Genomic DNA, 13,075 nt, shown 5'->3' on the forward strand with positions numbered 1-13,075 from the left:
CTCCTGACCTCATGATCCACCCGCCTCGGCCTCCCAAAGTGCTGGGATTTCAGATGTGAGCCATCGTGCGCAGCTGGGTCTCGAGGTTTTTATAGGCACAGGATGGGGGCGTGGTGGGCCAGAGTGGTCTTGGAAAATGCAACATTTGGGCTTGAAGGCAGGAGTGCCTGTCCTCACCTAGGTCCATGGGCACAGGCCCAGGGGTGGAGCCCTAGCCAGGGACCATGCCATTCTCTACCCAGCACTTCCCTGCCCCCATCCCACATCACTAACTGAATCACAATTCTCTGGTCAGAGAGGAGGAGAAGAAAGTTAGAAAGAAGTGCTATTGCACAAAATGCTGATGTGGGCTTCCTAAAAACAGCCTCATGCCCCATTCCTGAACAAATTCACGGGTACTAGATCTCCTAAATAAGCTCAGGGATCTCAGAGTTGAAAGGTATATGTCCCGCTTCTTATTTGAAAGCCCTGGAAGGCGGCAAGCTCAAGATACTTTTACACATTCTAGAATTTGGAGGGAGCCTCACAGATTCCCATCCTGCCCCCAGTGGGGTCAGTCAAAAGCCTTTTCCTCATGTAGCTGAGACTGGTGGGGATGGGAAGTTGCTAGGCAGTAAGAACGTAGTAAAGGCAGCCTGCCGGTTCCCCAGTGGACCTTCAGAAAATGTTAGTTTCTGCCAGGTGTAGTGGCTCACACCTGTAATCCCAGCACTTTGGGAGGCCAAGGTGGGCAAATCACTTGAGGTCAGGAGTTTGAGACCAGCCTAGCCAAGATGTTGAAATCCCATCCCTACTAAAAATACAAAAATTAGCTGGGTGTGGTGGTGCATGCCTGTAATCCCAGATACTTGGGTGGCTGAGGCAGGAGAATCATTTCTGAGCCTCAGGAGGTGGAGACTGTAGTCAGCCAAGATCGCACCACTATACTCCAGCCTGGGCAACACAGCAAGACTCCATCTCAAAGAAGAAAGAAAGAAAGGAAAAAAAGGGAAGGAAGGGAAGGAAAGGAAGGAAATGTTAGTTGCTTCTTTCTTTTTTTCTTCTCTTCCTCCCTCCCACCCCCATTTCTTCTTTGTCAGTCTCTGTAATATGCCTCTTTCATTTCTGACCCAGACCCTCCCTGCCCAGTCCCTCCTTTTCTGGTCCCACCTCCTCTCCCCAACTCTGGCATTCCCTAATCCAACCCTCCTTCTCCTAGAACATCCAGAGCCACTGTAGTTAGAATCACCTCCTTGGGGATCTAGTCAACCTCCCTAGTCACACAAGTGGGTTACTCCTCCCTTCAAAAATCCCTCTAAAATGATAGTAAACAATCTTAAAAAGAACACTACCCACAAAGACAGGAAGAATGGGAGAGATGACAATGGCAGGTAAAAAAGGTCACTTTGGAAGATGAATAACAAATGGCAGATTAAAGGAAGTTATAATCTACTTGAGAGGTGAATCCATTTGTTCTGGAGAATGCTTGAGAGACTCAGTGCTTAGACACACAGGAATCTCAAAGATGGGGAGGCAGGAGTAGCAGGTGTTCCCAGTTGTCTCTCCAATAGCCTGTCACCCTTCCTTCTTGCCAAGAGACCTTGATTTTATCCAGGGCCGTGATGTACCCTGCTAAAATAAAAACTAACTCCCCAGACTCTCTTGCCACTAGGGGCAGCCCCGTAATCCAGTTCTGGCCAATGAAAGTCCACTTGGAGGACTTCTAGGAAAGCTAGAGAGCTTCCCTGAATTAAAGGAACAAAGGGGAGCTGGCAAAAGCCTTCTTCCCTTTGCCCTTCCCCATTCCTCCTGCCCCAATAGTGATCAAAGTGCCTAGGAGCGCCATAAATGTGAAAGCCACATGCCGAAGGGAAAGAGAAGGAGATGGACATCTGTGTCACTGTGGAGCTGCACCAGCCTAGGCAGCAACCACTAGATGTCTTGTTGTTGTTGTTGTTGTTGTTTTCAAATCAACAGTTATCTGGTGAAACCACTGTGGTCACGTTTTGTCAGGGACAGTTGAATACAATCCTTAATCCGTAAAATGGTTGTTGATGGAACATCGTCTACAGAGGAGTTAGCCAGATTCCTTCTCCTATCCCACAGAGTCAGACAAAAAGATGCTTCCTCTGTCCTCCTCAAAGACCAGAAGTTTATTTTCTAGAGAATTTATCTAAGAGACTTTGGATTGAGATGGGGAATACGAAGCCCATCAGAGAAGCAGATAAAGGCATGAGGCTGAGATGGGAGGATCAAATGGAAACCAACACTCTACCCGCTTGGGTCACCAGCCACCTTCCCCAGCCTCAGCCAGATCATTAAATTCCAGATCAATCAGGAAAAACAGTAGCAATGGGGTTTGAGTTAGGGCTAGGCATAGGGTAGGGTTCAGGTTCCTGTAAATAGCTGAACCCAAATGATGGTGAGCTGTATTATGATGACATAAGTAGGCTCACAACCAACTGAGACATGTGCTAAAATAACCCTCTTCCAAGAGGTGAGTGTGGGAGACAGAATAACGGCCCTCAAAGGTGTCACATCCGAATCTCCACCTGTGAACACTCCTCACGTGGCAAAAGGGACTTTGCAGATGAGAACAGAAATTGTAAGAAAGGGAGATTATCCTGGGTTATCTGGGTGGGCCCAATGTCATCCCAAGGGACTTCCTTTAAGAAGGAGGCAGGAGAGTCAGAGTCAGAGAAGAAAATCGTGATGATGGTGACAGAGAGAGAAGTGACGTAGCAGCAGAAACAGAGGCCAGAGGGAGAGAGAGTTAAAGATGCTAGGCTGCTGGCTTTAGCAATGGAGGATGAGGCCATGAGCCAAGGATACAGGCAGCTTGTAGATGCAGGAAAAGACAGATTCTCTTCTGGAGCTTCCCGAAGGAACTCGACCCTGCAGATCCAGTATGAATTTCCGACCACCAGAACTGTAAGATAATGTGTGTTGTTTGAAGCCAATAAATTTGTGGTAATCTCTCACAATAGGTCACTAGAAGGGGAATGACCGATCCTTAGTGGGGTGCCAGGGAGAAGGCTTTGCAGGAGGGGTTCATTTAAACTGGGCCTTAAGGCAGGAAACCAAGGTAAAACAGGAGTAAAGGGAAGTCCCAAGAGTGGTAAAATGTATTATTAGTTGTGGGTAAACAAGAAGGGAACGGATTCTCCTATCCACAGGAGATCAATCAGTTTGCCTGGATCTGTCCCTGTTTATGCCCATTGTCCCAGCATAATTTTTTTTCTTTTGATTCGGAGTTTCACTCTTTTTGCCCAGGCTGGAGTGCAATGGCGCGATTTCCACTCACCGCAACCTCCGCCTCCCAGATTCAAACTATTCTCATGCCTTAGCCTCCAGAGTAGCTGGGATTACAGGCATACGCCACCACGCCCAGCTACTTTTGTGTTTTTAGTAGGGACAGGGTTTCTCCATGTTGGTCAGGCTGGTCTCGAACTCCCAACCTCAGGTGATCCGTCCACCTCGGCCTCTCAAAGTGCTGGGATTACAAGGCATGAGCCACTGCGCACAGCCTAGCGTTGCTTTTCAATCTGCAATTACAAAACCGTGGCACGCCACTTCACGCTTCTCGCCACCAACCCAACCACCCAGCCCCTAGCCTGGTCAGGAGGAGGAGGGTCCCCGCATGCCACTAGGAAGCTCGGGCCGGCCAAGAGCGGAGACCCCGGAGAGCAGTGAGACAGGTGCGCGCCGGCCGGGCTTCGGGGCTTTATGGGAACTGGGCGGTGCGGCGGCCCCGCCCTCGTGCGCAGGCGCAGAACCGTTGTGGCCAGAGGGGTTGCGGGTTGAGCGGTTGCGAGCCGGCGTCGGGGAGCGGCGGTACTGGGCAGCTGCGGGGGCGGCTCGACCCAGCCTGAGGTCTCGGCGTCCGCCTCCCGCGGTGCCCTGGGTAAGTCGGCGGCCCTCCTGGAGCAGCCACTCGAGACGCGGGAGGGCGAATGAAATAAACGAGAATAGACATTTTCCCGAAGGCGAAATAGACATCCTCCTTCGGCGCCGGGGCTTGGAGGCGGGCGGTGGTGGGCGCGGGTTAACGTCCCCGGGGAAACTGAGGCCCCAGCAGGTCCGGGCCGGGGGCGGAGAGGAACGCGGGAGGGCGCCGGGCCCCTGGGCTTTTCGTACCAAGCTCGACCGAGCCGCCTCTACCCACCCTCAGCTGCGAACCCGGCCTTTCAGTATAGAGACTGGGCATTGTCCCCACGGGGTCTCCCGAGGACCTTGTACCCGCGCGGCTTCCTTGGGCTGGCTTTGGACGACGCTTTCGCCTTCGTGCTGCCTAGGATCCGCCGACATGAATCCCATCGTAGTGGTCCACGGCGGCGGAGCCGGTCCTATCTCCAAGGACAGGAAGGAGCGAGTGCACCAGGGCATGGTCAGAGCCGCCACCGTGGGCTACGGCATCCTCCGGGAGGGCAGGAGCGCCGTGGATGCCGTGGAGGGAGCTGTCGTCGCCCTGGAAGACGATCCCGAGTTCAACGCAGGTAAATGTGCCTTTCAGCTAGTAAATAATGTGTCAGGTCAAGCTCCTTCTTCAGAATAAATAGAACCTATGTAGTGTTAGGGATCTATCTAATGAGCTTTGGGGTAAAACTAAGTATGTAAAAAAGAAACAATATTTAATTTTTCTACCTGTGCTGAAAAGAGTCAAACGCTAAAATATTTGGAGAGATTTATACTGAGCCAAATATGAATGACCAATGGCCTGTGATACAGCTCTTGGGAAATCCTGAGAACGTGTGCTTTTAGAGAGACATAAGATGTCAATCAATACATACAAGACCTACATTGGTTCCATCTGAAGAGGTGAGACTGACTACTGGGGGAGGGGGAGTGGCTTCCAGGTCATAGTTAAGATTCAAAGATTTTCTGATGAACAATTGATTTAAAGTTTTGTCCAAACACCTGGAATCCACAGAAGGGAATGTCTGGATTATATAAGGACTTGTGGCCGTAGATGGAATTAATAGAAGGCGGTTTAGAACGGTGGCTCACGCCTGTAATCCCAGCACTTTGGGAGGCCAAGGCGTGTGGATCACCTGAGGTCAGGAGTTCGAGACCAGCCTGGCTAACAGGCGAAAACCCATCTCTACTAAAAATACAAAAAAAAAAAAAAAAAGCCGGGCGTGGTGGCAGGAGCCTGTAACCGCAGCTACTCGGGAGGCCGAGGCAGGAGAATCGCTTGAACCTGAGAGGCAGAGGTTGCAGTGAGCCGAGATCACTCCACTGCACTCCAGCCTGGGCGACAGAGCGAGACTGTCTCAAAAAAAAAAAAAAAAAGAAAAACTGAAAAAAGAAGGGAATGTCTGCGTTAAGATAAGGGGCTGGGGAGACCAAGATTTCCCTTATGCAGAGGAAGTCTCCAGGTAGCAGGCTATTGAGAGAATAAATTGTAAATGTTTCTTATCAGAGTTGATTCTCTCCTGAATCAGGAAAAAGGCCTAGAAAAGGAAGGGGATTCTCTTCAGAATGTAGATTTTCCCCACAAGAGATAGCTTTGCAGGACTATTTCAAGATATGGCGAAGAAACATAATTTGGGGTAAAATACTTCACTTTCAGGGCTTGCTATCTGTCATGTGATGTCATACTAGAGTCCCGCTGGAATTTGGTATCTTATTGCTACAAAGTCCACTTTATCAGTCTTAAGATCTGTTTCAATGTTAATGCTGGTCAGCTGGGCCTGAATTCCAAAAGGGAGGAGGGAATAATGAGGCATGTCCTACCTCCCCCGACAAGGTTCCAAAGTTTTCAGGTTAACTTTGGAATGCAGAGTGTATTCCTTTGTGTTTTGCTTCTTTCACTCAGTCCACCCTTTTTTGGAAGACTAATCATTATAGCTAATATGAGTATCTACCATGTATCAGGCAGTGGTCTAAGAAATTTGCTTGATTTATTTAATCTGAACATTAAATGAGTTGATCATGTAACTCTCTTAAGTTGGTTAACTTGTGTTAAACTAACTCAAGTTAACTCATAATGAACATTAAATTATTAGCTCACTTGCGAGTTAATCATTTAAACTCACTTGCGTTAAATGAGTTAGGTATAAGTTAGGCATAATTATTATCCTTATTTCTCAGATCAGACTAAGGCACAAAAAGATTAACTTGCTGGAAGACATTCATCTCTTTGTTTTAAAATAGAAAACCTAGGCTAGAGATTGAAATACTTCCTAGAATTATACCACCCACCTAACATCTGTCAGGGAAAAGAATTTCAGGAAATCTTAATTAATCATCAAATATTTACTGTTTGTTCTGTCTCCTTTACGCAGCACTCTTTGACACTTGTGAAAAATTGTGTAGGTCTTCCTGGGACTGGAGCAGTGGCTCACACCTGTAATCCCAGCACTTTGGAAAGCTGAGGTGGGCGGATCACTTGAGCTCAGGAGTTCATTGCCAGGCTAGGCAACATGGCGAAACCCCATCTCTACAAAAAAAAATACAAAAATCAGCTGAGTGTGGTGGCACAAGCCTATAGCCCCAGCTACTCAGGAGGCTGAGGTGGGAAGATTCCTTGAGCCCCGGGAGGTCAAGGCTGCAATGAGCCAAGACTGCGCCACTGCACTCCAGTCTGGGTGACAGAGTGAGACCCTGTCTCTGAAAATAAAATTAAGTTCATCTGAATTTAAAATGAGACCTAATAGTGTGCTTTCATGGCTCCATTGGTAGAGCCAGAATTTACCAGATAGGGACTGACTTTGCCAGCAGAGGGAGCAGCCAGCTCTTTCTGTGGGTGACTTGTTAAACCTTATGCCTCTTAGCACTCAGAACCCCCTGGGCTGACAAACCCTCACTTATTTACGCAGGACCTTCATTTGAAATGGATCTTTCTGGTTTCTGACCATCTCTTATTCCAACAATTTGTCATCTGCATGAATTGGGAAGCACAGATTAGGGAATTGGAGCAGCTAGTTCTCATTTTTTTGCTCTGTGTCCAGAGGCCTTCCTTCTCAATGTCTGCCCTCTCATCTTTCAAATGTCTATTCCGCACATTGAGGAAGAAAAGAGTGGAGCTGAAAAGAAGGAAAGCAAAGATTATGGGGGGAAAGGTGGGACTTTTAACAGCGTACTGCGGACCTTGGCTTTTCCCAGCCGAGGTCAGTACCGGCAAGCAATATTCCCAGCAGCCTCTGCTGTAATCCTCTAGAATAAATAACTGTTTGGGAACTTCATACAAAAAGCTGACTCCCAGTAGGTATTGAGTTCAGTGGCAATAATTAGCATTCATGACACAACTTGCCTGAACATTTGTAAAAACATTATGTTTATTTACATTCTATTCCTGTTTCAATATGGATTTGACTTTGTTTAAAGCTTGTTTCATAACAGTTTATTAAAAAGTGGTTGATTTTTAGATACCAACACTGTAAAGATTGAACTTTTAAATTTGAATGCTAGAAATCTTTAAAAACTTAGATTGGCAACCGAAAGACCATTTGCTTTCACTGGCGCTCAATGATATTTACACAGCACTTGAGATATTCTCTCTACAATTCAATTTATAAGCTATTAGAGAATCTTCGAGATAACAGGATTTTTTTTTTTTTTTTTTGATACTGGGTCTCGCTCTGTCACCCAGGCTGGAGTGCAGTGGCGCGATTTTGGCTCACTGCAAGCTCCACCTCTCAGGTTCAAGCGATTCTCCTCCCTCAACCTCTCGAGTAGCTGGGACTATAGGCGCCCACCACCAGGACTGGCTAATTTTTTTTGTATTTTTAGTAGAGACGGGGTTTCACCGTGTTAGCCAGGATGGTCTCGATCTCCTGACCTCGTGATCCACCCGCCTCGGCCTCCCAAAGTGCTGGGATTACAGGTGTGAGCCACCGCGCCCGGCTGAAAACAGGATTTTTTTCATTTATCCACTCTCTTTCTGGACTTACAATGTAGAATCAATAAGGTAAAAATCTGTGGTGGGGTTTAGGAATTGGTATTCATTTCTTTGTTTTGAAGATTCCCAGGTGATTCTGGGATACAACTAGGTTTAGAATCTACTAGCCTAATACTGTACGATTTTAATGGGTTTGGTGTTGGTTTGTTGGTATAATTTGCATACAGTAAGATCCCCTTTTTAGTATACAGTTCCATGACAGTGACATATAGTCATGTAACTACCACCACAATCAAGATATAAAACAGTTACATTACTCTCCCACATCCCTTTGAGTCCACGCCTCATTCACTCCCAGCCCCTGGCAACAACTAATCTGTTTTCTATTCCTGTAGTTTTGTCATTTCCAGGATGTCGCATGTCTGAAATGTTTGTTTTTTGGTGCCATAAAGAAATACTACTCGAACATTAATTTATTTAGTAAGGCCAATTTTTATTTTTTGTAGAAAGGGTACACTTGTCAGCAGTTTTGTCACAAGAGTATACTGAACAAAGAAGACAGGGTTATTTATAACCTGACGCATTTACCCTACTGCTGTGTCCGGTTTCTATTGGCTGGAATGGGACCTTACATTTTGTATTTGTTTCGATTGGCTAGCAACTTAGAATTTTTTAAAAGAGGCAAAGGTAGAGGAGAACAAAGGAAGGAGGAAGTAACTTGTGGGATGCTGAGATAGGTAAAAACACCTTTAAATAAGGAAGAGGAACAGGCTGTGACCTAATGCTTGCTTGGACCAGTATAAGCCTGCTAGGGCAAATATTTAGGCTAAATTGTGGGAGCTAAGAACGTAAAGTACAGTGATTTGTTTATTACGGCTAGCAGGTATTTAAGAATGTTAGCACGGGTCTTTGAATAAATTTTACTTCTAAGAGAAGTTACTATTTATCCCTAATTAGGGAGGAAAGTCTTTGAAGAGGAACCTCCACTTCACTTTTTACACATAAATGGCAGCACTTTCAGAGGCCGAGGCGGGTGGATCATTTGAGGCTAGGAGTTCAAGAGCAGCCTGTCCAATATGGCAAAACACTGTCTCTACTAAATATACAAAACTCAGCCAGGCATGGTGTGGCACACGTGCAATCTCAGCTACTCAGGAGGCTGAGGCATGAGAATCACTTGAACCCAGAAGGGGGAGGTTGCAGTGACTCAAGATTATGCCACTGCACTCCTGCCTGAGCAGCAAAGGGAGACTGTGTCTCAAAAAAAAAAAAAAAAAAAAAGTCATAAATGGAATCACGCAATGTGTAGCCTTAGTCTGGATTCTTTGGTTAACATGCATTAAAGTGTTACCCGTGTAGACATGGATATCAGTAGTTTTTCCCTTTTTATTGAGTAGTATTCCATTGTATGAATATACCACAGTTGGTTTAACCACGTAATAGCTAAAAGACACGTTCCATTTGGGGCCATTATAAATAAAATCACTGTAAATATTTGCATACAGGTGTTTATGTGAACATAAGTTTTTATCTCCCTTAGGTGAGTACCTGGGAGCAGGACTGCTGGCTTATGGCAAGAATTTAACTTCAGCAGAAACTACTGGCCAGGCGCGGTGGCTCACTCCTGTAATCCCAGCACTTTGGGAGGCCGAGGCAGGCAGATCACCTGAGGTCAGAAGTTCAAGACCAGCCTGGCCAACATGGTGAAACCCTGTCTCTGCTAAAAATACAAAAATTAGCCAAGTGCAGTGGTGGGCGCCTGTGGTCCCAGCTGCTCGGGAAGCTGAGGCAGGAGAATCACTTGAACCTGGGAGGTAGAGGTTGCAGTGAGCTGAGATCATGCCACTGCACTCCAGCCTGGGTGACAGAGTGAGACCCTGTCTCAAAAAGAAAAAAGGAACTGCCAAACTTTTACATTCCCACTAGCAATGTATGAAAGTTCCACTTACAGGCTGGGCTCAGCTCATGCCTGTAATCCTAGCACTTTGGGAGGCTGACATGGGTGGATCACAAGGTCAGGGGTTTGAGACCAGCCTGGCCAACATAGTGAAACCCTGTCTCTACTAAAAATACAAAAATTAGTCAGGCATGGTGGCGCGCGCCTGTAGTCCCAGCCACTCAGGAGGCTGAGGCAGGAGAATCACTTGAACCTGGGAGGCGGAGGTTGTCGTGAGCCAAGATCACACCACTGCACTCCAGTCTGGGCAACAGAGCTCCAAAAAAAGAAAAAAAAAAGTAAGTTCCACTTAATCCACATCTTCACCAGCACTAACTAGTGTCAGCATTTTTTACTTTGGCCATTCCAGTAGGCATATAGCGGAATCTTATTATGGTGTTGATTTGCATTTCCCTAAATGGGAAGTGATATTTAACATCTTTTCATGTGCTTTTTTGTCATTCATTTCTTTTTTTTTTTTTCTTTTTGAGATGGAGTCTCACTCTTGTTGCCCAGGCTGTAGAACAGTGGTGCGATCTCAGCTCACTGCAGCCTCCACCTCCTGAGTAACTAGGATTACAGGGCATGTGACCCCACATCCAGCTAATTTTTGTATTTTTAGTAGAGATGGGGTTTCATCATGTTGGCCAAGCTGATCTTGAACTCCTGACCTCGTGATCCGCACATCTTGGCCTCCTAAAGGGCTGGGATTACAGGTGTGAGCCACTGCGCCTGGCCTGTCATTCGTATTTCTTCAGTGAAATATCAAAGTCTTGCTGATTTTTTTGTTGGTGTTGTTTCTTACTATTGAGTTTTAGGAGTTGTTTATATATTCTAGATATAGCTTTTACCAGATGCATCAATGTGGTCTGCAGATATTTTCTTCCAGTCTGTGTTTGTCTTTTCTTTGTCAATACTTTATTGCAAAAAGCAGAAGTTCTCAATTTTGCAGAAGTCCAGTTTATCAGTTTTTTTTATTTTTTTTTATTTTTTATTTTATTTTTATTTTATTTTTTTTTATTATTTTTTTTTTGAGACAGAGTCTTGCTCTGTCGCCCAGGCTGGAGTGCAGTGGCACAATCTCGGCTCACTGCAAGCTCCGCCTCCCGGGTTCACGCCATTCTCCTGCCTCAGCCTCTCCGAGTAGCTGGGACTACAGGTGCCCACCACCACGCCCGGCTAATTTTTTTTTTTGTATTTTTAGTAGAGACAGGGTTTCACCGTGGTCTCGATCTCCTGACCTCGTGATCCGCCCGCCTCGGCCTCCCAAAGTGCTGGTATTACAAGCGTGAGCCACCGCACCCGGCCTATCAGTTTTTTTTAAATCAGTCATGCTTTTTGTGTTGTATCTTAATATTTGCCTAACCCAGCATTGCAAACATTTTTCTTACGTTGTCTTCTAGAAGTTTTAGGTCTGTGATTCACTTTGAATAAATTTTTGTATACGATGCAAGATATATATCAAGATTCCATTTTTGGTTTTTGTTGGGTTTTTTTGTGGCTACATAGTAGGTGTATTTACTTATGGGGAGTATGTGAGATACTGTGATACAGACATGCAATGCATAATAATCAGGGCAAATGGGATATTCATCCCTTCAAGCATTTATCCTTTGTGTTATAAACAATTATATTCTTTTAGTTATTTTAAAATGTATAGCTAAATTATCAACTGTAGTCACTGTTGTGCTATCAAATACTCTTATTCATTCTATTTTTTATACCCATTACTTATCCCCCCTTCTGCCCCACCCCCACTATCTTCCCAGCCTATGCTAACCATCTTTTTATTCTCTATCTTCATGAGTTCAATTGCTTTGATTTTTAGCTCCCACAAATAAGTTAGAACATGTGAAGGTTTTCTTTTTGTGCCTTATCTCACTTACCATAATGACCTCCAGTTCCATCCATGTTGTTGCAAATGACAGAATCTCATTCTTTTTTATGGCTGAGTAGTACTCCATTCTGTGTATGTATCATTTCTTCATTCATCTGTTGATGAACATCTAGGTAGCTTCTGAATCTTGGCTATTGTGGACAATGCTGCAGCAAGCAAAGAGTGCAAATAACTCCTCCATGTACCGATTTCCTTTCTCTTGGGTGTATAGCCAGCAGTGGGATTGTTGTATCATATGGTAGCTCTATTTTTAGTTTTTTAAGGAACTCGGGGTTGTTTTTTGTTTTTTGTTTTTTTTCCTGGAGTGCAGTGGCGTGATCTTGGCTCACTGCAACCTCTACCTCCTGAGTTCAAGCAATTCTCCTGCCTCAGCCTCCCGAGTAGCTAGGATTACAGGCGCCACCACCATGCCTGGCTAATTTTTGTATTTTTAGGGGAGACAAGGTTTCACCATGTTGGCCAGACTGGCCTTGAACTCCTGACCTCAAGTGATCCACCCGCCTCAGCCTCCCAAAGTACTGGGATAACAGACGTGAGCCACCACCCCTGGCCCAGCACCAGTTGTTGAAAAGGCATATTGCAAGTCCCCTGGTTATGCACACTTCTGTCCAACGTGGCTACAAATCAAGGGTTACCATGACCCCCTCCTCAGGCTTGATAATTTGCTATGATGGCTCATAGAACTCAGGAAAACATTTATGTTTACCAATTTATTATGAAGAATATGATAAAGCAGTGGTCCCCAACCTCTTTGGCACCAGGGACCAGTTTCATGGAAGACAAATGTTTCCACAGAGACTCTCGCGGGCACAGTTCACAACAGGGTTCACACTCCTATGAGAATCTAATGCTGCTGCTGATCTGACAGGAGGTGGAGCTCAGGCAGTAATGCTCACTTGCCTGCCACTCACCACCTGCTGTGGGGCCCAGTTCCTAACAGGCCACAGACCAGTACCAGTACCTGGGGGTTAGGGACCACTGTGATAAAGGATACAGATGAATAGTTGCATAGGGCAAGGTCAGTTCAGTTCTGACACTGTCTATCTGGGGTCAGAGTCCAATCCCACAGGTTCAGGGCTCAGTCCCGTAAGACTGTGTCCCACTTCAGGTGCCAATCTTGAGTAGTAGCTTGTCACTTCTACTTCCGACCAACCAGCTATAAATCGGGGTTCCCATGACTACCTCCTCGAGTTCAGTTAATTTGCTAGAGCAGCTCACAGAACTCAGAGAAATGTATTTACCAGTTTATTATATGAATAATGGATGTAATGGAGGATACAGACAGAGATGAAGAGATGCATAGGGCAAGGTATGGGGGAAGGGGTGTTGACCTTCCCTGCCCTCTTCAGCACACCACCCTCCTGGCACCTTCACATATCCAGCAATCCAAAAGCTCTCCCATCATCAGCCCTTGCGGGTG

The 13,075-nt window shown here is 45.8% G+C and overlaps 1 protein-coding gene across 2 annotated transcripts in view; it reads left to right on the forward strand.

Annotated features, from left to right (window-relative positions):
- Nucleotides 1–2,483: 2,483 nt before the first annotated feature.
- Nucleotides 2,484–13,075, forward strand: part of ASRGL1 (asparaginase and isoaspartyl peptidase 1) — a 55,991-nt gene continuing 45,399 nt past the window's right edge. Inside the window, exons 1-3 of one of the 2 annotated variants that reach the window (XM_058438805.1) lie at nucleotides 2,484–2,584; nucleotides 3,443–3,677; nucleotides 4,275–4,475. In XM_058438805.1, coding sequence (XP_058294788.1) covers nucleotides 3,620–3,677; nucleotides 4,275–4,475 — 259 coding nt within the window. In that variant the 5' untranslated portion in view covers nucleotides 2,484–2,584; nucleotides 3,443–3,619. Of the gene's footprint in view, nucleotides 2,585–3,442; nucleotides 3,678–3,758; nucleotides 3,884–4,274; nucleotides 4,476–13,075 lie in introns of those variants that run through there. The other variant, XM_032153085.2, reaches the window with a different exon arrangement.

The sequence above is a fragment of the Hylobates moloch genome, unplaced genomic scaffold (assembly GCF_009828535.3).
Source record: "Hylobates moloch isolate HMO894 unplaced genomic scaffold, HMol_V3 SCAFFOLD_5, whole genome shotgun sequence".
Classification (NCBI taxonomy): Eukaryota; Metazoa; Chordata; class Mammalia; order Primates; family Hylobatidae; genus Hylobates; species Hylobates moloch.